General features: G+C 51.0%; 1 protein-coding gene across 4 annotated transcripts in view; it reads left to right on the top strand.

Moving 5' to 3' along the window:
* PRR5L (proline rich 5 like) overlaps positions 1–26,736 on the top strand; it is a 116,335-nt gene that overhangs the window by 71,244 nt on the left and 18,355 nt on the right. For all 4 annotated transcript variants that reach the window (XM_036258762.1, XM_036258760.1, XM_036258764.1 and 1 more), the window contains 3 exons: positions 384–464; positions 13,876–13,924; positions 25,424–25,481. In XM_036258762.1, the coding sequence (XP_036114655.1) occupies positions 384–464; positions 13,876–13,924; positions 25,424–25,481 (188 nt within the window). The remainder of the gene's footprint in view (positions 1–383; positions 465–13,875; positions 13,925–25,423; positions 25,482–26,736) is intronic.

Here is a 26,736-nt window from a genome sequence, read left to right on the forward strand (position 1 = left end):
ATAAGTGTGCTGCTGCTTGGAGTAAACACCATTGCAGATTCCTGCAGGCCCAGGGGTGCTGGCCACGCGGTTTCCTGAGAGCAGGTCCCACCGCCTGCCCTTTATTGTTGCCACTCACTAGCAGGGCTGCCAGGAGGTGAGGGAGGAAGATGCCAGCCTGCCTGAAAGTGGGGGAGGGGCTGCGTTTGGGTCCTCTTGACTTCCGTCCTCCTTCCTCTCCCAGGACCGTGGAAGGACAGTGATGGGCTCCAGGGATGGAGCATGTGGCTGTGTGGCTGCCACCGGCTTTCGGGCCCTGTCAGCACCTGCAGCCCCGAGCTGTTTGCTGAGATGGCCCTGGGGAGGCGGACCCTCTCACCAGGGCTTGTTTCTGTCCCCTGCAGCGTGCAGACTGCCGTGATCAACGTCTTCAAAGGCGGAGGCTTGCAAAGCAACGAGCTCTATGCACTGAACGAAAACATCAGGTACGTGCCCGCTGGGCCGGAGCCCGCGTGTTCCTGTGGGCTGAGCTGGGGCAGAGGGGGCACCCCCGCCGGGAGCCTTATCTTAAGTTTTGTTTTGTGCCTGGTTCTTGTTGCTGCTTCTGTCGGCTTTTATGTGGCTCTTCAGGCTGAGTTCTGAGACCCTTGTCGGTCTAGACTTCTACTCCAGAGGGGGTTCATCCATTTGTTCATGGATGTAGTGTGTGTGTGTGTGTGTGGTGTGTGGTGTGTGTGTGTGGTGTGTCTGTGTGCGTCTGTGTGTGTGGTGGGGGTGGAGGGCTCATAGATAGTAGCTGTCTTCTATTCTGTGAACACTGATTATGCGCTGCTTAACCACTAGGCACCATGTTAGGCAAGATGCCCAATGATTGTAACCAGATTGCTGGGGCTTTTATTGCTGTTCTTTTTACTAAGTGACTTAGCAACTTTTTGTGTGCCTCAGTTTCCTCTCATGTAAAACAGGGATCGAAAGTGTGTCTACTTTCATAGGATCCTTGTGTGTATTGGACTGAGCTGTGCTCAAATGAGCCTTTCGAGCACGGCTGGAGCACACTAAGTGCTTGGTCCTTGTAGCTCTTACTGTCCTTCTCAATTACTGTCATTCCTGTTAGATTTTGGTGCTGCAACCCTCAATAAGGCGTGGTCCTTGAGGAGTTTATTATCTTCCAGACTCTTCCCAATAGAGTAGTGTCAGCTTTCATCCATCCATCCATCCAATATTTGAATGCCTCCCTACTGGCCAGGGACTGGAGAGACTACAACGAGCAAAGACAGACATGGACCTTGCTCTCCTGGAATTTATATTCCATCAGGAAGATAATCATTAGTTAACCAATCACACTTGGAAAATGTAGAAGTGCCATTGTGACAGCTGCTACCATGCAGCTGAGTGACAAAAGCGTGTCCCTATGGCGTGAGCCTGCCAAGGTGGCCCCCAGGGGGGATGCGATGCTGTGCTGTGAGCTGAAGCATCAGTGGGAATTAACTAGGTGAAGAGGGCTCCAGGTGGTGGAAACTGCAGTTCAAAGGTCCTGTGGTGGCATTGAGCAAGGAACTGAAAGAAGACCCCTGTGCACAGAGCGCCAGAGGTTGGGTGGTGGTGTGAGGGCAGAGAGGTGGGCAGGGCCCTGAGCACCACGGTCTCCTGGGGACAGGAGGTTAAACATCGGGTCTTTTAATGCCCTGGTGTTCATTCCTCTCTGGTATGTTAAGTACAAAACATTAAGGCAAAAGACCCAACCCTGGAGTGGCAGAACAATAAACAAGGCCATTACCCAGGTCCTGTTTACACTTAGCGGAGGCCTAAGAGTCAATGAGGTGTTTGAGCTCTGCTTTCATTAAGACCTTTAGAGCTCAGATGTAAACAGAGTTGTTAAATTTCTACCCAGGTGCTTCAATTTCACATAATAATTACACAACTCCGGAAAGAGTCGATAGATGTCATCTAGCCCAAAGCCTCCTTTCCCAGAGGAGGAAACCGAGGCCCAAGCAGCTGTGTGACAGAGGCGGCGCTGGGCAGCCGACCCTGAGTTCCAGGAGCTCAGTTTTACTCCAAGAACAGCCCCTGGCCTCTGCAGGAGGGTCTTCAGCCCACAATGGAAGCACAGATAAAAGCGGTGACTCAGGAATGTGCTGATTGTTACTCACTTCGGGAGACCAAGCCTGAAATCCTGTTGAAAGTCTTTGTTTGTGGGCAGCTAGGAAAAGTGTAGGCCAAGCCAGATGTCCCCAGCCCTGTGCGCTCAGGGCGAGGCTGGTGCACGGAGGTGAGATCGCTCCCCCTGCCGGAAGGGGATTACCCTGCAGAACGCAGGGCCAGTGACTTACCATCTTATTTCTCAAGAAGAAGGGGAAATTGGGATTTTTATGTGAAATTTCCTGGCTTTTAAATGTTGATAAATAATCCACATTTCCTCAAACATCAGTTCAGGCCAAACAAAACACATCTGTGGGCTGACTTTGACCAACAGGCTATCCACTCTTAGGGTCCACGATGTCGTGCATGGGGGAGGCATGGCCAAGGGAGGCGTGCGTGGCCGAGGGAGGCGTGGCCGAGGGAGGCGTGGCCGGGGAGGCTTGGCTGAGGAGGAAGGCGTGGCCGGGAGGCGTGGCTGAGGAGGAAGGCGTGGCCGGGGAGGCGTGGCCGGGGAGGCGTGGCTGAGGAGGAAGGCGTGGCCCAGGGCCTAGCACTAAGGCCACGTGAGGGGGATAAGGGAGCCTGACAAAGCTCTAGGCACCTTTCACAGACATCCGCACACTTACCCCCTCGCAGCCCTGGGAGGCAACCCTTGTCACCAGCAGTTTATCCCCAAATTTGTGGATAAGAAAAACGAAATGACTTGTCGGGGCCACATGCCAGAGGGCGGAGTCAGGATGTGGACTACTGTCTCACTTGGACACCTGCATTAGTTTGCTTAGGCTGCCGGACAAATGCCACAGACAAATGCCACAGACAAATGCCACGGGTGGCTTACCCAGCAGACATTTCTCACCGTTCTGGAAGTGGGGGTGCTGGCAGACGGGGTCCCCCGTGAGAGCTCTCTTCCTGGCCACCATCTTGTGTGTCCACAGGGCTTCTTTTTCATGTTCAGCAGGGGAGGGAACCAGCTCTCTGGTGTCCCTTCTTAAAGGGCACTAATCCCATCGTGGGACCCCACCCTCATGACCTCATCGGAACCTAATCACCTCCCACAGGCCCTGCCTCCTGATGCCATCATGTTGGTGAGAGTGGGTGGGGGGCTTCAGTATATGCATTTTCAGGGGGATGCAGCTCAGTTCCTAGCAACAACTGTAGGTGTCTGAGAGAGAGGTTTCAGGTTGGAAGAAGGGTTTAGGTGATGGTCTTGAACTTCCTGCCATCATCCCTTTTGGGGTCTCTGAGCCCCATCTCTTATCATTTGCTGTGATTCTTAACACCCTCCGAGGAACATGGCGCTCCCCTAACCCTCTGCTGCTGGGTTCCGGGGGCTGCTGGATAGTCCTCTCTGTGTTTTAAGTGCTTTTCAGGCCGATGAGCAATACATATGGTTGGGTTTGAACTGATTGCTCATATGTGAACTGAACCCAAAGTCAAAGCTGTTTAAAAACCAGGACTTCTGTTATTCCTATTCTGTACCGTCCATCCCTTGGCCCTTCTCCAGGAGGGTGGTTAGATTAGGGATGGGCGTTCACACCACAGAAACAACTCAGTATAACTGGAACGTGAAACACACCCCAGGCTTATATGTGACCTGGCCGTCCAAGTTGAATAACGTGAGCTGACCTGCACATGTGTCCACATCTGTCAGTGCCACATGGACATGAGCACAGCTGCCCTTACTTCAGTAATTAAAGTGCCAAAAGACACATGCTATTCTCTAGTTACATTCAAATAGGCAGTTGGGTTTTGCTTTTCCTTTTCTCTTCTTCTTCTTCTTCTTTTTTTTTTTGGAAAACCTGTTTGCAGAATAGATCCAGAAACTCCACAGAGTTGAGGAATGACCAGTGTTGGGAGGGTACGTACATGAGGGTGGAGGGCTGGTGTGGCTCAGTGGTTGAGCATCATCCTGTGCACCAAAAGGCTGCTGGTTTGATTCCTGGTCAGGGCACCTGCCCGGGTTGTGGGCTTGATCCCCAATGGGCGGTGTACAGGAGGTAGTCAATTGATGTTTCTCTCTTCTCTCCCCTCTCCCTTCCTGTCTCTCTCTAAATCAATAGGAAATCTTAAAAAAATGAATAAATAAACTAGCTGTAGGACCTCGGGCACAGCATTTCATTTTTCTAAGATTCTTTTTTTCTTTTATATAATGGAGGTTACACTAACACCAGTCTCATGGTGGTGGGGCAGACTGAGATCATGCCAAAAATGTCATCGGTACAGCATCCAGCGCATAATCAACCTTAGCCATTACCATCCTGTTACTCCGAAAACTCAGCAATGCTATCGTGATCGGTGGTGGTGAGCACCACGCACCGGAGCGTGTGGTGAAGTTGCCCACGCGCCGTAGAAGGATTTCTCTAGCAGTCTGGGTGAGGGGAGCTCACGTTGACCTAGACGGCTCCTGGCGGGGCTCCCCCAGAGTGCGCTGGACTTGGCATGTGGGCCAGGCTCAGGCCTGCAAGGAGAACCAGCTGTATCTCCTTTCCGGAGGAAAGAACAGAGGAAATGACTCTCAGTTCCCCATTCTGCTGAAGCCAAACAGTAATAAAGTCTGTTGGATTGTACCAGCTCAGTGTCAAAGCCTCAATCAATCAGCTTCCCGAGGTCACCCCGACAGCCCCGGCCGTCCTTCTAACTGCAGAGTTAGTGTGTTCCCCGGGAAACGCGAGTTCCTTTACAGACAGGGTGGGGCAAAAGGAGGTTCACAGGTGTTGGTAATACAATAATGAATAAATGATAATGCAAGAATAAACTCTGCGTTTTGTGTATTCAAAATGGTAAACCCTACTTTTGCCCCTCCCTGAATTAGCCCATGCAGAGGATGACCAGGAAGGTAGACCTTTTATGTAACTGGGTCCTGAAATGCAGTCCTTACAGTTGGTCCTTTTTCTAAAGACATGTTATCAAAAATGAATTTCAGCCCTGGCCGGTTTGGCTCAGCGGTTAGAGCGTTGGCCTGCGGTCCAGAGAGACCCAGGTTTGGTTCCCGCTAAGGGCATGTACCTCGGTTGCACTTTGTCCCCGGCCCTGGTTGGTCGTGCAGGTGGCAGCCACTCGATGTGTCCCTTTCATGTCGATGTTTCTCTCTCTCTCCCCCTCTCTCCCTCCCACTCTATCTGAACAAAAAATGGAAAGATATCCTCGGGTGAGGATAAAAACAAAAAAAAGAATTTCAGTATAAATTTTAGCTGGTAGACTTTGGAGTGGCTATGAGAAAGAATTTAGGACTCGGGACAAATTCTAAAACATGAGTAGATTAAGAGAAGGGTGTGGAGATCCGTGAAGAACAAATCCATCAGGAATGTCACACCTCAATAAAGTGACACATTTTCCACAGGTAGAGGTCAGGGCACATGCTCTGTCAGGAGGAAGACCATACATCTGAGTATTTTCTATGCAAATTGCCTTAGAAAGCAGGGTGCACACATGTTACATCCCTGAAGGCAAGAAAACATGACCTTCCAGAATAGAGACAGTGTAGTAGTCATCACAACCTACCCTCTGCCGGCCCTGCCTTTCCATCTGCCCTGGCCTGGGCTTGTCCGGCGTGTCTTCTTGGTTTAAATTCTCCGTGGGACACTGATGTGGTTTTTCATGCCTCTCTCCTGCCTCCTTCCTGATGTGGCTGCAATTTGGTTGTGGGGACAAGTCCGGGTTAGAGGTGTGGGTTTCATGAGCTCCTCCAGAAAGAAGAGTGGCCAGACCCTTGATCCGGGAGCACATTCTTCCTAAACATCTTTCTCCTGAGTGTACGTGACCAAGGCGAATTAGAAAAGTGTGAGAAACCCATGGTCTCCTTTAAGAACCTGTGCAAGTAGATTTGTCATTGTCCCTTCGCTTCTTGACTGGCTGGGGTGTGTGTACAGAGACGGGAAGGGTCCCTGATTCCCTTATTCACGTCCTCAGTGAAGATGTGGGGAGTGCTCTGCCTGGTACTGGCCAGGTTCTGGGGTAGCCACGGAGGTGGGTGGTTCTTGTCCTTGGAGAGCTTACTGCAGAGTGGAGGGGGAAAGCAGGGCAGTTATGATGTTTTTTATTGGGGGGGAGTAATGGCCGGATCCAGAGTGGTGGGGAAGTGCAGGGGACGGGCACTGATTAGGTCTGGGGGAAGGGATGCCTCCGTTGAAATCTGAAGGATGAGCAGGTAGGAGGTGGGGGGGGGGGGGAGACTGTCTTGCCCTCTCTTCATGGCCTCCACCCCTTTCTTCTCCCTCGCAGGACTTTGTTTCTCTGCAGAAATAAAACTGCTCAGAGACGAGGTTTCCGGAACCCAGAGATGAGTTATCATCTGCAGCTGGCCTGAGGCAGGAAACTCGCTTTTTCTTTCTCCCTCCCACCACGCTGCTTCTGTGCTTGCGGGGGGGGGGGGGGGGGGGGAAGGTTGTGAAGGAAACCCCAGAGATTTTCAAGGAAAGAGGAGGTTCCAAGAATTGTGCTTGCCGGGCTGAGTTGAAACGTCCTCTCTCGGAGTCCGCTGGTTTCCTGAGCCCCCGAAGGGAAACCCACCTCCGATTTTTCCATCTCTGGAAGGGAGTCTCTGGGACCCACCGCTGGGGGAAGGGTGGGAGGAGACGAGAAGGCGGAGAGCCTGGGTGTACCTCCAGGCTGGCAGAGTACCCCAGTCGGAGGTGACATAATGATAATAGTAGACTTTTGTGTAGCGTTTGGTTGGAGCCGTGCTTTAGAGATGGTCACTTTTAAAACTATGCGACAGGCCCTGGCCGGTTTGGCTCAGCGGTTAGAGCGTCGGCCTGCAGTCCTTGTATACCTCGGTTGCAGTTTGTCCTTGGCCCTGGTCGGTCGTGCGGGTGGCAGCCACTCGATGTGTTCCTTTCACATCGATGTTTCTCTCTCTCTCTCTGTTCCCCTCTCTCCCTCCCACTCTACCTGAACAAAAAATGGAAAAATGTCCTCGGGTGAGGATAAAACTATGCGACAGGTACTATATCCCTGGTTCTACAGATGGGGAAATTGAGGCCCAGAGAGGCAGACTAACTTGCGAGTTAGTAGCTGGGCTGGGATTTGAACCCAAGCCTTCTGTGGTCTTAAAAACACAGTAAGTGGGCTGCAAGAAGTACCCAGGGCTGGCGTTGTGCATAGTTAGGCCGACGTGCTGGGACATGGCCGCATTCGAACATCGGAGCTCGGAGGCCCCAGGGTGGACCCTAGTTTGGGAGGGTGTAAATGTCGGCCTCTGTATTGACACCTTTTGTCTCCTCTGGTTCAGAAACAGACTTGACTTTGGGGGCGAGATGAATAGTTAGAGGGAAGTGAGAATCCGAAACCTCCAGGGCTGGCTTGGTATGGTGGTTGGCCTGCACGGTGTTTAGGAACAGAGACATTGAGACATCTCCCCTAAAACCCAGGCCTCCCTGGGAAGCTCACCTCGGGCAATGCTGGGCCCACAGTCTGGCCTGGTGCTGGCTGCTGACTGTGGGAGTTTGCTGCAGCCCCACTATGTGTGCCCAGGCACCTGCCTGGTGGGCATGGGAGGTGCCACTGGGTAACGTTCAGGTTGTCTCCATTGGAGTCAGGATCTCCCAGTGCATGGTCCTCAGCAAGATTCTGAGCATTACCCTCCTCATCTGCAAAACGAGCATCAAGTCCCGCCTAAAAGGCTGTTGGAGAACTTGAGATGCTGAGTCCAGCGGCCTAGCATCTCGTGTGCACCACTCTTAGGAGCTCAGGAAATGCTCTTTGTCGATCATTTCCACTGTCCCCACTGTGTGCAGAAAACAGGTGTGGGAGTACTAGCATTTCACCTGGGTCATGGACGCCCCTCCGATGGGCCCCATAGAATGGACCAAGGAGGAAGGGTGTTTCCGTAGGTTCTCGCTTGAAACATGTCCTGCTGCAGAGCGAGGTGGGTCACCTGCGGAGGATTTAGCAATCAGGATGGACAGGTACCGAGCAGCTGCAGGATCCCGAGGCCCCCTGCTGGTCCTGGAGCGTGAGGAGGGCCGGCAGGACCCACCAGAGGGTCAGGGCCCAGGGTCTGGGTACTGGGTACTGGGGGCAGGCCCTAATTACTGAATGGCACAGAAATATTTAACAACCAACAGGCTGTCCCCACTCGTGCTGACTTAACTTTAGCCCGAGGCACCTGTCTCTACGCTGCCTCCTCATTCTGTGCTGCCTGGGACCTTCCCCCGTGTGCAAGGGATACTGCACCCAGACCGAGCTCCAGTCATGCCTCCTTTACCTCCAAGTCCACAGAGGTGGGAAGTTGAGTTGACAAGCCTGTGATGGGCAAGAAGTCGGGTCTGTGTAATAACAGGAAATCCGTCATCTGGGGTGGTTTCACCCGGCCAGCCCGGGAGGGCCAGGGGATGAGAAAATACAGACCAGTGAGTGGTTCCCCATTTTTCTCTATTATGGACCTTTGGCTTCTGAGTGAACTTCATGCCCCGCTCCCCTTGCTTCCCTTTGGGGTCGGGCGCCACGTCAGAGTTCCCTTCCCACTGGTCTCAGGTCCTCACTTCCCCTTCCAGCTCAGCAGCACTGCTGGGTAGCAGCAGAATTCTGTTTTCAAAGGGAGCCTGGCATGGAATAGAGCTGGTGCGAAATAGAGCTGGCAGCCCCTTAAGCTGGGACATTGCTTCCATCACAGCCTCTGAGTCCCTGAAACCTTTCCCCAAGCTCTGTCCCATTGTCTGAATTCCACCCTCTAGGGGTGGTCTGGCTCCTCCTCTACGGCCCCTTGGGAGTTTCACAGGTCCCTCAATGCCAGGCTTGTCTGGTGATACATTTAAGAAGATGCCAACAAGCAGGAGAGTGGAGTTTGTTTCTGTTTTTTTTAAAATCCTCACCGGAGGATACTCCTCCATTTATCTTCAGATAGAATGGGAGGGAGGGGGAGAGAGAGAGAAACATTGATGTGAGAGAGACACATCGACTGGTTGCCTCCTGCATGACCCCAACCAAGGCTGGGGACAAACTGCAACCGAAGTACGTGCCCTTGCCCGGAATCAAACCCATGACTCATTGGTCCACGGGCCGTTGCTCTAACCGCTGAGCCACACCAGCCAGGGCGAGAATGGAGTTCTTCGAGGAGTGTGGGCTCCAGGGTCAGATGACCTGGGCAGAGTGGTCACAGCCTGCAGTGCGCCAGGTGCTAACTCTCCCAGGCTCTGTTCCTTTAGCCCTCGCAACAATCCCGTGGGGGAGGTGTCTGCTCATCCCCATGGTCCAGTTGAGGAAACAGGCACCAGGGACTCACCTGTGAAGTGAACCCGCAAAGGTGATGGATGGTTCGCGGCTACAGACCAGTCGGGCTCCAGGCCCTTGCTCTCCGTGAGGCTCCTCTCTGTCGGGGGCTCGCTGCACGCCCCCCTCAGTCCCCTCTGCGGAGTGGAGCTGCTACCGCCCCCTTACGGTTTGCTCTAAGTGAGGAGACACCTGCACCTTGTTGGCGGTGCCTGCTAGGTGGTAAGTGCTCCGTAAACCTGAGCCGGAGAGAAAGCCAGCCCCTTCCTAGGAGCTATTTGGTTTTTATTCCTTATTTGTTTATCTGTCCGTCTACCTATCACCTGTCTTTGCTCCAGTAAGTCATTCCTTCCCTGTGCGCAGGAGAAGCCCGAGGAAAGGGTGCAGAGGGTGGAAGGAGGCTTCGAATGCGTCCTAGAATCAGGGTTTGTACCTCTTCCCATCCAGGGAAGCACAGACCGCAGGCTCTTTGATTCTCTTATTTTCCTCCTGCTTCTCCCTTCTTGTGCTCTCCAAGCCGGCCCGGCTGACGTAGTGAGGAAGGTGACTGGTGTCCCTCTGCGATTTTAGATCTGTGTATGTTTCATGCCTGGACACTCGGACCCCCAATTTTTGGAGAAGACGGTGCTCCTGAGAGAGGAGCCCCAATGGGAAGAAATCACTGTCCGAGCTCTGTGCCGTCCTTCCCTTCCAGCATCTAGCACCCTGTCCCACACAGCGTGGGTTTTCAGTAAAGGGTTATGAGTCAGTGAATTGATTCCCGGGGTCCCTATTCTCTGTCAGTCGCTCTTTCTTTGTTGGAAGGAAGCCACTGCTGAGTTCCCCCTGGAGGTGGTGCATCGAGTCAGCGGGGTGGAAAATCCCTCTTTCTCTCGGTTCAGCTAAGACCTTTTCAGAAGTACCCTTTCCTTGTAAACTAAGAGCAAGCAGAATAAACACAGAGGATAGAAATAGAAGGTGGATTTTGTATATGACTCAGCCCCACTCTGTTCCCAGGCCAGCTCTCCCCTCCCCTCACCCCTTCTCTCTCTGAGTTAAGTTCTCCAGTTGCCAGCCAGAGGGGGGTCTGGGCTGGCGGGTTCTCAGGCCTTGGGGTTCTCTGAGACCCCGAGGACAGCCTGCTTACTGATCTTGCACTCCTGATGGCACCTCCCACAACTTACTCTCATCTTCAAGCCATCCAGGTAACCTTGGTGGTGGTGATTATTCACTTAAAAAAAAATGTTTGATGGTTTTGATAGGATTGTGTTCCTAGAGTACAACATTTTAAATATATGGTGAACTACACGGTGAAGAATCTCCCTTTCCAGAAGCTCAGTTTCCCCCAAAGGTAATACAACAATGGCTTATTGTCTATTCTTCCAAAGCTTCTCTAGGCCTAAGTAAGGAATAGTTATGGACAAGCAGCTGGGAATCGTGGACACTTTATACACGGTCCATGGCAACGTGGTGGGTGTCTGCAGGCCAGTGCCTCCTAGCTTCGGGGAATGAGCTTTGCTGAGGGGTTTTGTTGTCCTCCCTTCTTTCCAGTAACAGCTCCAACCTTCTCCAACCTCTCTCTTGGGGAGATGATTAGGAGGAGACAAAAGCCAGTACATTTAGACATCACTTTTTAAAAAGTGTATGTTTTGTGTGTCTAAAATCCAAGGTGCTAATTTCGGTGCTCAGGGCCCCCTGGGAAGCAATCATCCAGCTGCTCCAGAGCAGAGACGGGGGCAGGTCTGGCAGTTGACCGTGTAAATAAAGATGCGTCTCTCTCTCTTTTCCACAAGGTAGCGCGCTACACACCGTTCGGCGTCTTGCACTTTTCTTTTTCCTTCGTGTAACTTAGATCTTTTCCCAGCATTACTTAGAGCACGTCCTTCCCGTTTGTCTTCTGAGGGTTACGTGGAAGTCCATCGCCTGAATGAGCCATAATTCTTCTGTGAGCACGTCAGTGGTGCACATTGATGTCGATTCCCTGTGCTTTGCTGTAGTGAAAACTCCGTACACACAGGCGATGACCTTGTCTACCTCATAACGTGCCCAGGCAGAAATAAGACAGGACTTTGTAAGGGACAGAGGAGCTGGCCGATGACCCACCCAGGACAAGAGAATGTTGGTTTGAATGAGCAGGTAGGGTCAGCTCTGTTCCGATAATGCTGGGTATGACAATACCCAGTGGAGAAGGTTTTGAACCTGGGACTTGATCAGAAGAGAACTGTGTGGTTCTCTTACCAAACCTGGTTAGAGTCCCCTATGTCTAAAGTATATCCAGCAGATGCCCACACCTGTGTCTGGTCCCTTCTCAGTAAAGGACGAAGCTCGCCCTTGTCGGTGGTGGAAGCACCTCTGTGTTCTGCGCTTGGTTCTCACCCGTCACCATCTCGCCGGCCCTGGTTTGGCTGCTTCTGGGTTTCAGAGCCCCTTTGTCTGGGCACTTACATCAGGCTCACTCCTCTGTCTCTGCTCCATCATCAGCTGATTTCTGCCTCAAGCTCTGTCTTCCTGAGACGCTCTGCAGAATTCCGGCCTTGGCTGTACCTCGGGGGGCCATGCCGCCCCCTCGCTGTGGGCTGTAGCCTTTTCACCCTTCTGAGAGTTTCTGGGTTGGGGAGCATCATGCACTCTCGGATACCACTGTGACACGTCCCTGGGCTCTCGCCACCTGTCATCATGTCCAGCCCCAGTCAAGAGTTGTTCCATTCAGACAGATGCCTCTTCTGTCTTGTTCCTGGAAGGTCTCCGTGGTTCTTGACCTGGAAGCCTACCCTTCGGCTGACCTCTTTCTCTTTCCATTTCCCCGATGCGTCTCGTGGGCACAGTGCTTTCCCAGTGCGGGTCCCTCGGGACACCAGTTCCACGTCCTAGTCTCAGGATGATATTCGTCCCTCAGCATCGTGAGCACCCGAGATAAGCCGTCAATAGGACTAGTTTCCTATTATTGATGAGGCTGGGCTTCTTCTCCTCTGGTTTGGAGACGTCCCAGGGGCCACGGAGACCCTGTTGGGAGGTGTTTTCCTGCAGACACAGCTACCCTGCCTCTTCCTTTTCACAGCCGCCATCTGGGGCTGCCCACAGTTTCTGCTTCTTGGTGGAGAGATACCTCGAGCCTCTGAAAGCCCTGCTGACCAGCCTGCCCTGGCCCGGTGGCTGATGGAGGCCCTGTCTCCGTCTGACCAGCCCGTATCTGGGGGACCCCTGGGTCGTGTTGATGCGGTGGCCTTCCAGGGCCTTGCCATTACCTCGGATTTCAAAAGGCAGAATCCACCACAGACACAGTTTCTGCTGTGGGAAAAGGAAGATGCTTTCCTTACTCAGCGCATATTTGGAGCTGTCTGGCTCCTCTGGTGCAGACGTTTGTCTCCTCTTCTCCTGTCTCGACCCTCCTGTGTCTGTGTCTGCCCAGAATGACGTCTCGCTGTAGCTTCCTATGTATCCCACACGTGGGAATGCGTTTTCGGGGGGAGTTAATACCCAGCGGGGGTTGTCAGGAGCGTTTTGCTCCTTAATAACCATGGCTAATGGGATGAGTAAGAAATCATTCCGAGTCATGACGAGTGTGCTCCCAGGGACTGACTGGACCTGGAGCCAGTGACTGTTTTTAGCTCCCTCACCTGGTTCGGATCCAGCTACAGAAAGAGCTGTCGGGAGGGTCCCTGAATTGTCACAGGAGGGGATGTGATGCCCATAGCCCTATTTTTAATTTTTTCTCTCAGCCCGTAAAACTCTTTGAACTTATCTTGATGGTGTTTATCAACATGCTCTGTACCCCACCCCCACCCCCCAGAATAGAAGCCCCCTGAGAGCAGAGACCTCACCTGTGCTGGTCACTTCTGGGCATCTGGTGCTAGAACAATCTCCAGCATGTCAAGGGCAACTTAGTGACCGTTTGCTGCTAGATAAATAAAGTCCCCATTGCGGTCCCCTGTGAAGGACCACCCCAACCCTGGCACCAAGGTGAATGTCTCCCCTGGATTTAGAGGAGAGATGGGGTGCAGTTATGGGAAAAGATGTTTGAAGGAAAAGATGTTTGAATCTTAACTCTGCCACTGACTTATTTAGGGGACTTCTCTGAGCCTCAGTTTCTTTATCTATACGGGAGGGTTAACAATTGCCCCCCTGCCCCCGCCCTCCATACACACATGCTTTGTAGTCTTTGGTTGAAGAATGTGTGAAAAATGCATTATTGACCATAAAGTCTGCAAATGCGGGGACTTACGGAGTTAGGGTCCTTCTCCTCCTTGTTTGTTGGCTAATTTGTTGGCTTCGCACGAAGCCAGGTGTGCTGACCTGTTTCCAACAGCTCCGTTTGTGGGGATCCCCAGTGACAGTCTTCTTGAGCAGGTGGTCTGCGTGAGCTGAGGAGCAGAACTCCTGGAGGATTTCATCACCCCAAAGTCCTAGGAATACCGGTGGAGCGGTGTTACCAGGGCCAAGGAGAGTTCACCGCCCTGAGGCCTGGCCTCGGCCCCGCCGTTGGCCAGCGCTCCATCGTCTTGTGTCCACGAACTGGACAGCAGGACCTGTACCATCAAGGGCTGCTTGACGGTGTTTCTCTCTCCCCAGGAGGCTGCTGAAGAGTGAACTTGGATCGTTCATTACTGACTATTTCCAGGTAAGCTGTGTGCGTCTGAGCATTCATCATTGTCGTGCATGTGGGGACGTGTACCTGAGGGGACAGCCAGTGCGGTACACCTGGGCATTCGTTCGACATCCACAGTCACGCACTGGGGCGGCAGTTACGCACAGGGCTTCCGGGGGGCAGAGGCAGGTGCGTCCCGGCCTTGATCGTAGTCCCAGGCCGTGGTTCTGCTCGTAAAACGTCTGTCTTCTTCGGATTGTCTCCGTCTTCATCCTATTAGAAATTAAACCCGAAAATGTCACAGTGCCTCAATTCACTTAAATAATAAACATGTTACATGTTGGCATAAACAACATTTTTATGAAAAATAACTTTCAGAATAAAAAGTTAGAAGAGTGGCATCGTTTGATATGTTTGCAAATTCTGCACCCCGTCTGGCTTCTTAGAAGGTAGCTGGACCCTCATGTCTTCTTCCCGTTCAATCTCTGTGCCACTGTGTGTCACATTGTCCCTGGAGGACTCCACAGGACACGCAGGGGGATACAAGGTAGAAGGCAGCCTGGTGTGGGAAAGGTCTGGGGGATCTCCCAGGGGTCCCCAAAGCACACTTGGAAAACTGCTTCTCTTGTGACATTTCCTCCCACCCCTATGTATGGTATTCAATCGGGTTAATTGTACGTACCCGCTAGTCAAGTTATTTCTTATCGCTAATCCTCTTGGTCTGTTCTTTTAAAGATAGAATTGTATGAGATGATCTAACATTTCTCCTGCCTAAGCACTGTTGCTATGGGGCACATGAGTTCAAGGTTCCAGGTTCAATGAGAAGATAGTTTCTAACCCACTAACTCTGCTACCTTCCTGTCTCTACCCAAAGGCACGCAGGGGAGGCTCTGGGGAGGCGTTGTGAAACACCTTAATGAAGTCAGAGTGCCTATGTATTGGCTGAGTGGTCTTGGGCAAGCTGCTTTGCCTTTCTGTGCCTCAGTTTGCGCATCTGTAAAATGGGAACAAAAATATGACCTACCTGATAGGTCACTGAATGGTTCGTATGCAATAGCACATATAAAGCACTCAGCACTTAGTGTACGGGGGCAGCACATGGGGAGTGGTTGAGAGCATGGCCCACAGAGTCAGGCTTCTTGGGTTCAACACCCACCATAGCCACTTACCAGCTGTGCGCCCTTGAGCAAGCTGCTTTACCTCTCTGTGTTCTTGTTTCCTGTTCTGTCAAAACAGGGATTGTGGGACTTAACCTTCTAGAGTTGTCGTGAGGACTAAATAAATTGGTATTTGTAAAGTGCTTGGAGCAGTGACTAGCACAGAGTAAGACAGTAATAAGTATTCGTAAAATTTGTATGTATTCATATTTGTTCTCCTACAGTGTAATCCACCTCTTTGAATGGGAAGGTGATGGAAACATACATAACCTCTTGCTTTCAGGCTGGTGGTAATATTCCACATCCGAGGAGGGCATGCTTCTAAGACAGTTTAAAGGGTTTTTAGGTTTTATAAACGGCAGATTCATCCCTTTGTTTACTTTTCCTTTTTACGATTCAGGAAGCTTAAACTTTCCCTTTTTACGATTCAGGAAGCTTAAAATTTTATGTGCACTTTAGAAGAACAACAAATGCCGGTCGTTTCACACAGGCATTGGAAGCGGCCCCTCGAAATGCGGGCGGAGCAGGACCCACAGGAGGCCTGGAATTCTTGGGGGCAGATGCCTCAGCTGCTTGAGAGAAAACGTGTGCCCCTGGGGAGACCAACATAAAGACTGAGAGAGAGATAATTAGTCACAAATGTGAATCACTTCGGGTGCCCTTGTCTCAAAGTCCAGTCTTGTCCTCACTCCCTTCTCTTGCTGCCTCTGATGATTGATTTTTAAATCCAGCTGCAGAGAAGTGGTTTTTCAATTGGTCTTGGAGAAGCCTGCCCGCCCAGCTGCCTCCCTTGTTGACATTTACAATAGACAGGGTTCGGTGTGGTTCCAGTCAGGGTTTAAATGTCAGTTGTCTCCTGGCGTCGGGAGCTACCCCTAGGACAGGTAGGGAAGGGCATTTGGGTGGGGACTTGTTTATCTGAGGAGGCCCTGAGGTTTTCGGGGTGGTTAATGCTGCTTGCGAAGTATGCCAGACACTTAACAGCTAGTAAACACGTCATTTTCTATTGAGAGCTTCATCAGAGAAACCGCTGGGGGTGTGGGGTGGGACCTGGTTTTCACAGTTTCAGATCTGGGGTTTTCCTTATTAGCTTCAGGAGAGAAGTTGATCACTGGAGAGAAGGCTATCCTAGACACCGTTTCTTTAAACGTAGGTTTTAAATCTTGTGTGGGCACAGAGCCTTTTTATTTTTAATTTTTATTTTTAAAAAAGTGTTTTTTTAATCCTCACCCGAGGATTTGCTTCTATTGATTTTAGACAGAGAAGAAGAGAGAGAGAGAGAGAGAGAGAGAGAGAGAGAGAGAGAGAGAGAGAAAGAAACATTGATTAGTTGCCTCCTATACATGCCCCAACTAGTGATCGAACCTACAGCCTGGGTATGTACCCTGACCAGGAATCAAATCCACGACCTTTCAGTACTAAGGACGATGCTCCAACCAACTGAGCCACACCAGCCAGGGCAAGCCTTTTTTATTTTTAAATGTGTTTGGTCCTCTAGTCCTTAGAAAGTCCCTTGCTACATAGTAGATGCCCAATAACCCTTCTTGGGGGGCGAGGGAAGGGTTGTCCACCTCAGATGTGTGAGACATTTTAGGTGGTATGTGCAAGGGCATTAAATAACGTAGACCGTGTGGTTAGAAGGTGCTACCCTTCCTTCTTTTCCTGTAGTGCTTCTGATTGTGACAGGGAGGATCTTGGTTTGTGCCACTGTCTTACACACTTCTGCAAGCCGGGGTGACCTCCCTTGTGTAAGGAGAGGGAGCGGGCCTCCAACTTAGTATCTTCCACTGGGGACACTGTCTGATTAGGACTTTATAACTCCGTTTGGTTTCTGTCAGTTGATCACTGAGTTACATTCTATTTAAGGCAAATGACTTTGCTATTGTTTCCGTTTAAACATTAGCTCTCAAAAAGGGGATCGAGTATTTTTTCTATTTATTCACTTACTTATTTTAAAATATGTTTTATTGATTATTTTAGAGAGAGAGGAAGAGAGAGAGAGAGAGAAACATCGATGTGAGAGAGATACATCAATCAGCCGCCTCCTGTACACCCCCCCACTGGGGATCCGGCCCACACCCTGGGCATGTGCCCTGACTGGGAATCGAACTGGTGACCTCTTGGTGCATGGGTCGACCCTCAGCCACTGAGCAACACCCACCGGCCAGGCTGTGGCTCTGCTTTGGAAGGGGAACACGTTTAAGCTGCAGCTTTGAAGAAAGACTCACAGAAAGGACGTCTTCGGTGGAGAATAATGGAAATGCCCCGCGGTGCGAGCAGGGGGTGACCGCGTGGGAATAGTGCTTGTCTCCAGTCTGCACACACAGAGGGCAGCTGTTTGATCCGCAGAAGCACAGAGAGATTTCCATAAGACAGTGGCCGGGAGAATCTCTGACATCTTCAGTATTGGTTTTTCTCTCCCCTCTGTCTGTTTTGAATTGCGTTGGGAGGAAAATTGGGGTTTCTAACAGGAACTCCATGTCCCAGAGACAGCTCCGAGGGGTAGTTGGGTCCTTATAACTTTGGAAACTGATGCTTTGAAATGCTCTGCATTTTGCTGTTGCCTAATTAGGTACCTTGGTGGCTCAGGCCACGGGGATGGGAGAGGTGGCACATTTTATCTTTCTGCACCTGCCGCCCTGAGCCCAGAAGGTTCAATGCCTTTTGGTTAGAACTAGTTTGGCCTGATACAGAAACTCAGCCTGCAGTCAAGGGCTCTGCACACGACAGTGCTTAGGAGATGGGAAAATTAGCCACCACAATTGCCAATGGGTCATGGGCCCAGTAGTGTTTGATATGTACCTTTCCATTTATGGTTCCTATCTGCAACAGTTCCAGAAAACCAGTTTCCCCCTAGCTCATGCTTACCAGAGAAGTCATTACGCCAGAGGAGGCCCAGTGTCCTTCACCAGGGAGTTAGAAATGGAAGATGGTGCAGAGATAGGAATGGGGCCACACAGGTGACACACAGGTTAACAGGTGACGCCCTGTTAACTGAGGACCTGAATGGACAGCAAAGGCCTAGAAACAGGCCCAGAATGAATACATTTTTGTAGGGACAGAGACGGGACTTGGGGAATCCACAGAACATTGGGCAAAGAGATGAGAAAGAGTAGAGGAAATTTTTTAGTGTGAGTTTTTTTTTCTTTATTGATTTTAGAGAGAGAGGAAGGGAGAGGGACAGAGAGATAGAAACACCAATGAGAGAGAACATCGATTGGCCGCCTCCTGCATGCCCCCGACTGGGGATCGGGCCCACAGTCTGGGCATGCGCCCTGACGGGGAATCGAACTGGCGACCTCAGTGCATGGGTCGACGTGCTCAGCCACTGAGCCACACCAGCTGGACGTTTTGTGTGATTTTTCAAACCCACCTTGAATAGAGGGGAACGTTTCAGCACTTCTTTGATCAATCTGTGAAGGCGTCTAAAATGAATGGAATCCCCAAAGTGGAAAAAGACGTAACTAGGTGGGTAGAGGGTAGTAGGTTCACATGTACTCGGCTTTGAAGACTAGCACACAGAGGCGCTTTGAACAACAGGAGCTGGGCTCCAGCGAGAAGACAGAGGGCGAGGACCATGGCTGTAGGCGACAGGGTCACTGGAGGTCGCATTTTGGATTTGGCCGTTACTTGGAGGAAAGGCATTGTGGAGTTTGTAAACACTGGAGTGGCCACTGTGCGGGGGAGGGTGGCACCGGCCTGAGAGCTGCGAAAAGGACTCCCGGGTGCTTCAGGCCACTGTGCGGGGGGCTGCCCGCCAGCCAGCGGTTACCTTTCAGCAGCTCCATTCTACACAATCTCCCTGGCAATTACTTGAATTGTGTGCAATTATTTGACTATTTTTATTACACTCTTCTCCGATTTTATGAAGATAAATGGGAAAATGAATCTTGAAATTGATAACCATAGAGCTTAATATAATTGAGATAAAGATGAAATCAATGGGCATGCTGAAATGGCAGATCTTTAGCCTCATTGGGCTTCGGTTATTGCACGTCCGATTGTTAAAGAAGGAACATGTAGGTACAGAATGCTGAGAATCCATCACCCGAAGATGAGTTTCACATACAAGCTTAATTAGGGATTTTATAATCCTTCTTAGCTTTATGGAAACAGAACGCCTCCTTCCATCCTGTAAGCGTCTTGTTCCACGTGAGTACATGTTTTCAGGAACCCATTATGTGTGAAATTGGGTGACTTCCTGTAGACTAGGCAAGGAGACTGGGGGCCAGCTTTAGGGCACCCAAAGGAGGGGTGACGGGTGGGGTGGGAGGCAGGGATAGACATCGGAAACATGGCGTTCAAATAAGTGGAAACAGTCCAGCTGGTGCAGCTCAGTGGTTGAACATTGACCCATGTACCAAGAGGTCGCCAGTTCAATTCCCGGTCAGGGCACATGCCCGGGTTGTGGGCCCGATCCCCAGTGGGGGGCATGCAGGAGGTGGCCAATCGATGTTCTCTCTCATCGATGTTTCTAGCTCTCTCCCTCTCCCTTCCTCTGTCTCTAAAATCAATAAAGAAAAAAAAGCAAACAAACAAGTGGGAGCATCCAGCAGTTCATTGGCCATGAGCAGTAAAGACTGAGTCGGAAGGGCCGAGAAGCATTGGTCTGACAGGACAGCCTTCCCTGAGACTGTGTAAGAGCTCCGAGGAGGCCAAAGGCAGTGATGACAGTAACAGGGTTTATGTGCGGGGCATTGGTCTCAGCCGGTGTGTGGTTCCCGGACCAGCATCTTTGGCATCACCTGGCACCATGTGGGATAAGCCAGTGCTCAGACCGACTGACGCAGAAACGGGGCTGATCTTTGTAGATACTGCATCTGAAGCTCAGAAAAGGAAGGTTATCCAAGACCGTACAGCTAGTAAAAGGTAGAAAAAAGATCAAACCCAGGCCACCAGGCCACAGATGAAAAGAATTTGAATTATAGTGTAAATGTTAAAACGCCCTTAAGACATCCCCAGAAAACTCCAGCGAAGAGAAATTTCAGTGTTTTTTGTTGGGGAGGGGATGTTCTGCAAAACAGACTATTTTTCTGCTTCCTTGTAAAATAACTTAAAAAAAAAAAAAAAAAAAAAAAGCCCTCATTCACTGTTTAATAACCACAGACAGAGTGCTGAATGAAGAATGAGCATTTACCAAGCTTTTAATCTTCTGATTCTCCACCTGGGGATTTCTCGCTGGTCTCATCACACCCACGCACGTACCAGAACTGATTTATTAGGGACTCTCTGGGCCTGGGGGTGAGTTGTGTTCATGAGACTTTCTGTGGCTTATCTAGGAAGGCATCAGAGTTCACAGGAAATGTAGGCATCCTTGGAGAATGATGGCTGTACTTTCAAAGTCACAGGGGGAGGAAAGAGGGAGGTGGCCGTGATTTCCATCACTGGCTGGGGGCCAACACCAGGAACTTTCGTAGACATTGATGTCCCTGGAAACAGATGCCTGGAGTAGAATTGTTGGTTAATGCAACTTCTCAGTAGGCAGAGTGACACACTGCTAGACCCCTCGGGGGTAGGAGAGAGTGTCTTATTTGGGACTAGACTCCACCCAGGAGCCAGGTATCACCTTGTTAGACATCCACTGTGGATGGTGGAGATGACGGCCCCAGAAAATATTTTCGGAGATGTGCAAGCTGGAAAGCTGGTAGCAGCAGAGACGACCCAGCTGGGTGGGAGCTTTGTAGGGGAATCCAGCCACATGGCTGGAGAGTGCCAAGCCAACTGCCCCCAGGATCTGAGAAGCTGAAACAATCTCCTTGCCGACCTAAGAAACTTCTCCAATTTACAGGAGAGAGTGATGGCTAAGAGCACCAGCCCTTCTGCCTGGATTCCAGTCTTTGCTAGAACACTTACTGGCTGTGTGACTCTAGGCAAGTCACTTAACCTCTCCGAGCCTCCGTGTTCTTAGTAATCTCGGTGTAATCCTGGCACCTGCCTCAAAAAGTTCATGTGGTTACTGGGTGAGATCACATATGCAAAGTGCTTGGTACATAGTGAGCAGTCAACAAATGATGGCTATTTGTACCTCAGTATTTTTTATTACCATAGCAAAAGTAAACCAGAGGAATATATTGGGGAAAAACATGGGCTTTGGACTCCGACCAACGAGGGTGCTGATACTGGTCTCACATGTGCTTGTTGCTTCTTTGAGCCTCAGTTTCTTCATCTGCAAAAAGTGGAAGGGATTGTGGCAAAGGTAAATGAGATATGCATGAATAAGGTAGACGACAGTGACTGACAAAGAGTAAAAACCAATAAACAACTCTATCGTTCTTCCTATTATCATTACCGTGATCACCGCCAAAGCATTGGAAGTGATGGAGGGCTAGCAGCCTCAGCATTTACAGAACTCCTACTGTGTGGAAAGTTCTTTCTTCTGGGAAGATGGGGGTAGGTAGCATCCCTCTCCCTGCCCCCTAGCCTTGTGGTTCCCCGTTTTCCTGAGGCCCTGTGGCTGGTTTGTGGAGGTACGCTGTTGACATGCCCCCGGCACGAGGGCCCCCGCCCTCTCCACTGCCCTCTCCTGCCTCCTCCTGCCCACCCTCTGTGATTATCCAGGATGAGCTGGGTCTCTCCAACCCCCTGAAGACTGGATGGGTTTGGATGCCTTTCCCCAGGCATCTGTTTTTGCATGCTTCTTAGCCGAACCTCATTTTTCTGTGGGCAGCCCATTTTTCGATGCCTTAGAAAAAATAGATGTGTCAGCTGTTTTTCATTTCCGGGCTTGTCTGCCACTTCATTAAAGTGCTGTGTATTCATGTCGAAGTTCATTTATGGGGCGGGGGTTGCATGAAGTAACCACAGGCCCAGTTCCAAGGCCCAATCATTTCCTAGGTGGCTGCTACTTACATGTAACCGTTGTTTGGCTGCAGCCTTGGGCCTGGGGAGGTGGTGGGGGATGGGGTCATGGGGCAGGGACTGGGACAAGAGAAACGCTGGTCCTCCTCCAGCTCTGTTGCCATCCAGCCCCACCCCCGCTGCCCGCGCCTTACAGAGTCCGGCCTTTGTCAGGGGCTGGGAGGACTGTGAGGTGAGGTGGGGAGAGCACGTGCCTAGAAGGACAAGCAGCGCAAGACGGCTGCCCTGGTCAAAGCTGGTTTCCTTTCTTCTTTCTCCCCCTTTAGGGCTCGGCAGCCTTACGCACCCCAGATGTCCAGTGGGCGTGTCCCTAGGTGAAGTGACCAGCAGACAGGCTGCATCATTTTCAGGGCACAGTGCAAAATTAAAATGTGGCCGCTTCCTGCCCTGGCCAGTTTGGCTCAGTGGTTAGAGTGTAAGCCTGGGGTCTAGAGAGACCCGGGCTCGGTTCCCGCTAAGGGCGCATATCTCAGTTGCAGTTTGTCACCGGCCCTGGTTGGTTGTGTGGGTGGCAGCCACTCGATGTGTCCCTTTCACATCGATGTTTCTCTCCCCCCCCCCCCCCGCTCTGTCTGAATAACAAATGGAAAAATATGTCCTCAGGTCCTCGGGTGAGGATTAAAAAAAAAATATGGCCGCTTCCCATGGGCCTGTGAAGGGGTGACCCCAGAGACTGTCACTTCTGCACTCTGGGTCCATAAACCAAGGGGTCAGGAGTCACCCTCTGAGTCAGCAGCACGTGCGTCAAGGTGCTGCCGGTCCAGGTCAGGGAGGCTGCACCCCGGGGCCTGGGTCCCCACCACACGGCCCAGTCAGCATCTGGGGGGTAGGATGACAGTGATGGGGCAGGGTGGGGGAGACCCTGCCAGGCCAGGGTTCAGGAGGTGGGCAACAGGTGCCTAAAAAACCCTTCCAGGGAGATAGTGGAGGCAGGCCCAGGAGTGGGCTGTGGCCCCAAGCCCCCAGTGCGTGCTCCGTCGCCCGGTCAGACTTCCCCTACAAAACACAAAGTCTAAGGCAAGAGCACTAGAACATGGAGACGTCAACTGCACAGCACTGAACCCCGAGCCGGGGCCCTTAGGATGTCAGGATCCGTGGGGGCCCAGGGGCCAGTGACTGCGGATTCCCGAGAGAAGATTGTTGGCTCAGTGTGAGACCAGGTGGGGCAGGGGCAGGAACCGGGCCGCCCACTAAGAGCGAAGGGGCAGGTGTAGTCCAGGCTTGGAGCATGCGCGATGGGGCGGGGCTCCACTGCGCAGACAGCAGGCGGTGCCGGACCGACCCCAGATGTTCCTCTCCAGCGGCATGTGCTCCATCCATAAGAGGAGGGCACCCTGCTCCTAGCCTCAGCTTATTCAACTGTCAAGTAACAAAATCGACAAACTCCCAGCAGTCTGAGCGTTTTCAAGGTGCTTTTGGCAGGTGCTCTAGCTTTCTGGAAATGATCATCAAAACCGCGTGTGACCCTTGGATTTGATAACAGAGCTGGAGAGGGGGGGAAACACTGGGTGGCCTTTGAGGCTTCCTTGAACCCCATGCTACAGAATTTCCATGCTGCGTATCATGAGCATTTAAAAAACTTTTTTTTTTCTTTTTACTGATTTTAGAGAGAGAGGAAGACAGAGGGAGAGAGAGAGAGAAACATTGATGAGAGAGAACATCAGTTGGCTGCCTCCTGCATGCCCCACACTGGGGATTGGGCCCATGACCTGGGCATGTACCCTCACCAGAACCGAACCAGTGACCTCCTGGTGCACAAGTCGATCTCAAACACTGAACCACACTGGCTGGGCTCATGACCATTTTTAAAAGAATATTTTCTTTTCCATTCCTCTATAATACACAAGTACCTCCTTTTCCTTGAAAAAAATATCTCCCCCCGAATGTCTTCTAGATGGGGGAGGAACTGGAAAGAAAGGAAGGAGAGCGTAGGCCATGTTTGAATGTTTATTCCTAAAAATAGAGTGTGAATTTTTATTTTCCACACAAAGAAAGTGTCAACAGATTTAAAGACTCATTGTCACTAAGTCTGAATTTGGTGCTGTGATGTTTTCTTGCCTTCTGACCCAGCAGCTGGAATTCATTTGCTTGGCTGTAAGGTAGAGAACATAGCCAGGGTTTTACCGTAATTACCTCTCCAGTCTCTAATTCTTTGTAAACCACTTTGGCAGTAGGGTTTCATCTTCCATCTTGAAACTAACTGGTGACTGATTTTTTAAAATTAGACCGTATCTTGTGAATTTTAGTAGATTCTATTAAATGTGGTTTATGTGTACTAGTCACAAATATGACAGTGCCTTTGATAAAGTGTTTTAATATTTTTCATGTAGGCCTATTTATTACACTCTCTCTACTGCCCACTCCTTGTGTAAGATCACTGGGCTAAGAGAACACTTATGATCATTACTACCCACCACTGATTACTAAGGACATAAAATACCTTGTGTGTGTGTGAAATGATTATTCTTATAAAAACTATATGATATTGCTGGTGCGATGCCGTTTTACAGATGAGGAGCTCAAGACTCAGGGAAATTAAGTCCACGATCTAAAATGTGGCCCAGCTGGGACTCGAACCCCTATCTGACCCCCAGTTCCTTCCTCTCTGCCATTCATGCACTCAGCTCTGTGACAGGGCTCTTTATAAAGGAGAATACTAAGAAATGCATTATGTTTTATTGCAGGGTACATGTCGCCTCGGGCCCCCACCCCATGAGCACAGGCCTTTGACAGTCTAGTGATGTGAGGTGACGGAAGGCTCTCTGAGCTTTGGTGACTCGCAGAGTGGCCGCTTGTGTCTTGCAGGACCAGCTGTAGCCTGGAGGGAAGGAAGGGGTTGGGGTGGGAAGCTTTGCTGGAAGGCAGCAAACAGAGTAGACAGAACATTGCTCCTGGGGCCAGGAGGACCTACTCTGTGTCCTGTGGGCAAGCCTTTACCATGAGCACCAGGCAAAAAGGGGAATAGCCCCAAGCTGATAGGATTATTGGGAGGGTTGTCATGAAACAAGAGGAAGGACAGGAACCCTCTGAGATACACAGAACGTTTAACAGTAGTTAGTTGTGGTTGCAAAAGGACCAGATCTTACTCCCTCTTTCTACAGCTTTCCCACGCACACACCTGACAGACACATAGTCACTTCTGCTTAAGATTCTGCACGCATAATTTCCCATCGCCTCTGTGTTCTTTTCAGAGTTTAGATGAAGGGCTTGAAGGACACTGGGTGTCAATGTCCGTCCGCAGAATTCGGCCAAGCATGCGGCATGCCTCTTCCATGCTGGAGGGATGGCCATGGAGGGATAGTTGGGCCTGGCTCTTGTCTCCCTCTTTTGCAGTGGGGTGCCTCACTGTCTCCTCCTGAAGCCTTGGCTTTCCAAAGGGACAAAAAGCTTCTTAAATGTGGAGGCATGATGAGCTCACATGTGCCCAGAACGCCGTGCCCTCGCCCACTGGAAGTGGGAGAAGGTTGTCGCTCTGCAACGTAGCTCAACTCTTGTGTTCTTTGTTCTCTTTTGGCAGAACCAGCTTCTTGCAAAAGGACTGTTGTTTGTGGAGGAGAAGATTAAGCTGTGCGAAGGCAAGTACAAGGCTGCCCTCGTAGACTGGGGTCCCTGTGACTCAGCCTTTGATGTTTGGACAGCTGAAAGGCTTCTGCCCAAAAGCGGCAGGCTCCGCGCGAGTGACTCAGCCCTCCCGCTGCTTCCTCAGGGAGGCAGCGCGTCTCGGTGCCAGGCAGCCACGCACGGCCGTGCCAGCTAGGACTGGGTTTTGAAAAAGGAAGTGGAACTGGGGTGGTCTCTTTGGAGACCTCGCTTAAGGAAGGTTAGTCATGGGATGTGTGCTGGTGGTCTCCTTTGACGGCATGAATGATACAGTGGATCCGGTCATGCTGCGCGCTCTCGTCTGATCCAGGCTACTGCTTATTGGCCTCTGTCGCAGTTCTTGTGGGCATACGTGACTAGAGGCCTGTCCATTTGGGAAACATTAGGCCAGGCAGACACCCACGTAAGGGGGGTATCATTTGATAAGCAAAGGAGAATTTTCTGCCCTTAAAATATTTTTAGAGCCCATCTGACAAGACAGAATGCAATTGGAAAATAGGTCCAGAGGTAAGAATCCGCCAACCCCACGACTCCACCTATGTGGGTCGTGGTCTCAGCTGCCCCCTCTTCTTGGGTGGTTTTTGGCAAGTTTCTAGATTCTTTGAGCCTTGTTTTTTTGTTTTTGTTTTTTAATCTTTAAAATGATAACTCGCGGGTAGGCGTGGTGGGGGATAAAGTGCATAACCGGCATAGCACCGTACCAACACATAGTAGGTACGCAAGCTGGTTCCTTTTTTTTTTTTTTCCTTCCTACTCTAGCCTGGAGACCTCTTGTAGGAAAAACTTAGTTCTAGACCCAGACATATCAGGCATTAGATTACCCCTTTTCCTTTCGCATTCCCTGGGTTTTTCAAAACCCAGGAAAGAGACCGCCGTCTAGGAAAGTGGTTCCTAGACGGACCAAGTGGGAGGAGAAAGGAGCAGCCCACAGTGGGCGGTTCGGTGTCCGGCCCACGCTGCGTGCTCACCGAGCCTTTGGGAGAACGGAGGTTAGAAGCTGACCTCTGCCTCTTGGAGAGCTGACGGACCCTGCAGCCTTGTTTCTGTGCTAAGACTCTCCACCCTCATAAGTACCCACCAGCCCAGGGCCTTATTTATAAGTGACTTGCTTTGATGAGAACTTAGCGGGCCCTTCGCATTTTGGTGGCAGGCTGGTGTACACGTGTAGAAGGGGCGGCCTCGGAGAGAAAGGAAAAAGAAGCGTGGTTTCTGGCCACGTCATTTGTCTGT

The sequence above is a fragment of the Molossus molossus genome, unplaced genomic scaffold (assembly GCF_014108415.1).
Source record: "Molossus molossus isolate mMolMol1 unplaced genomic scaffold, mMolMol1.p scaffold_m16_p_13, whole genome shotgun sequence".
Classification (NCBI taxonomy): Eukaryota; Metazoa; Chordata; class Mammalia; order Chiroptera; family Molossidae; genus Molossus; species Molossus molossus.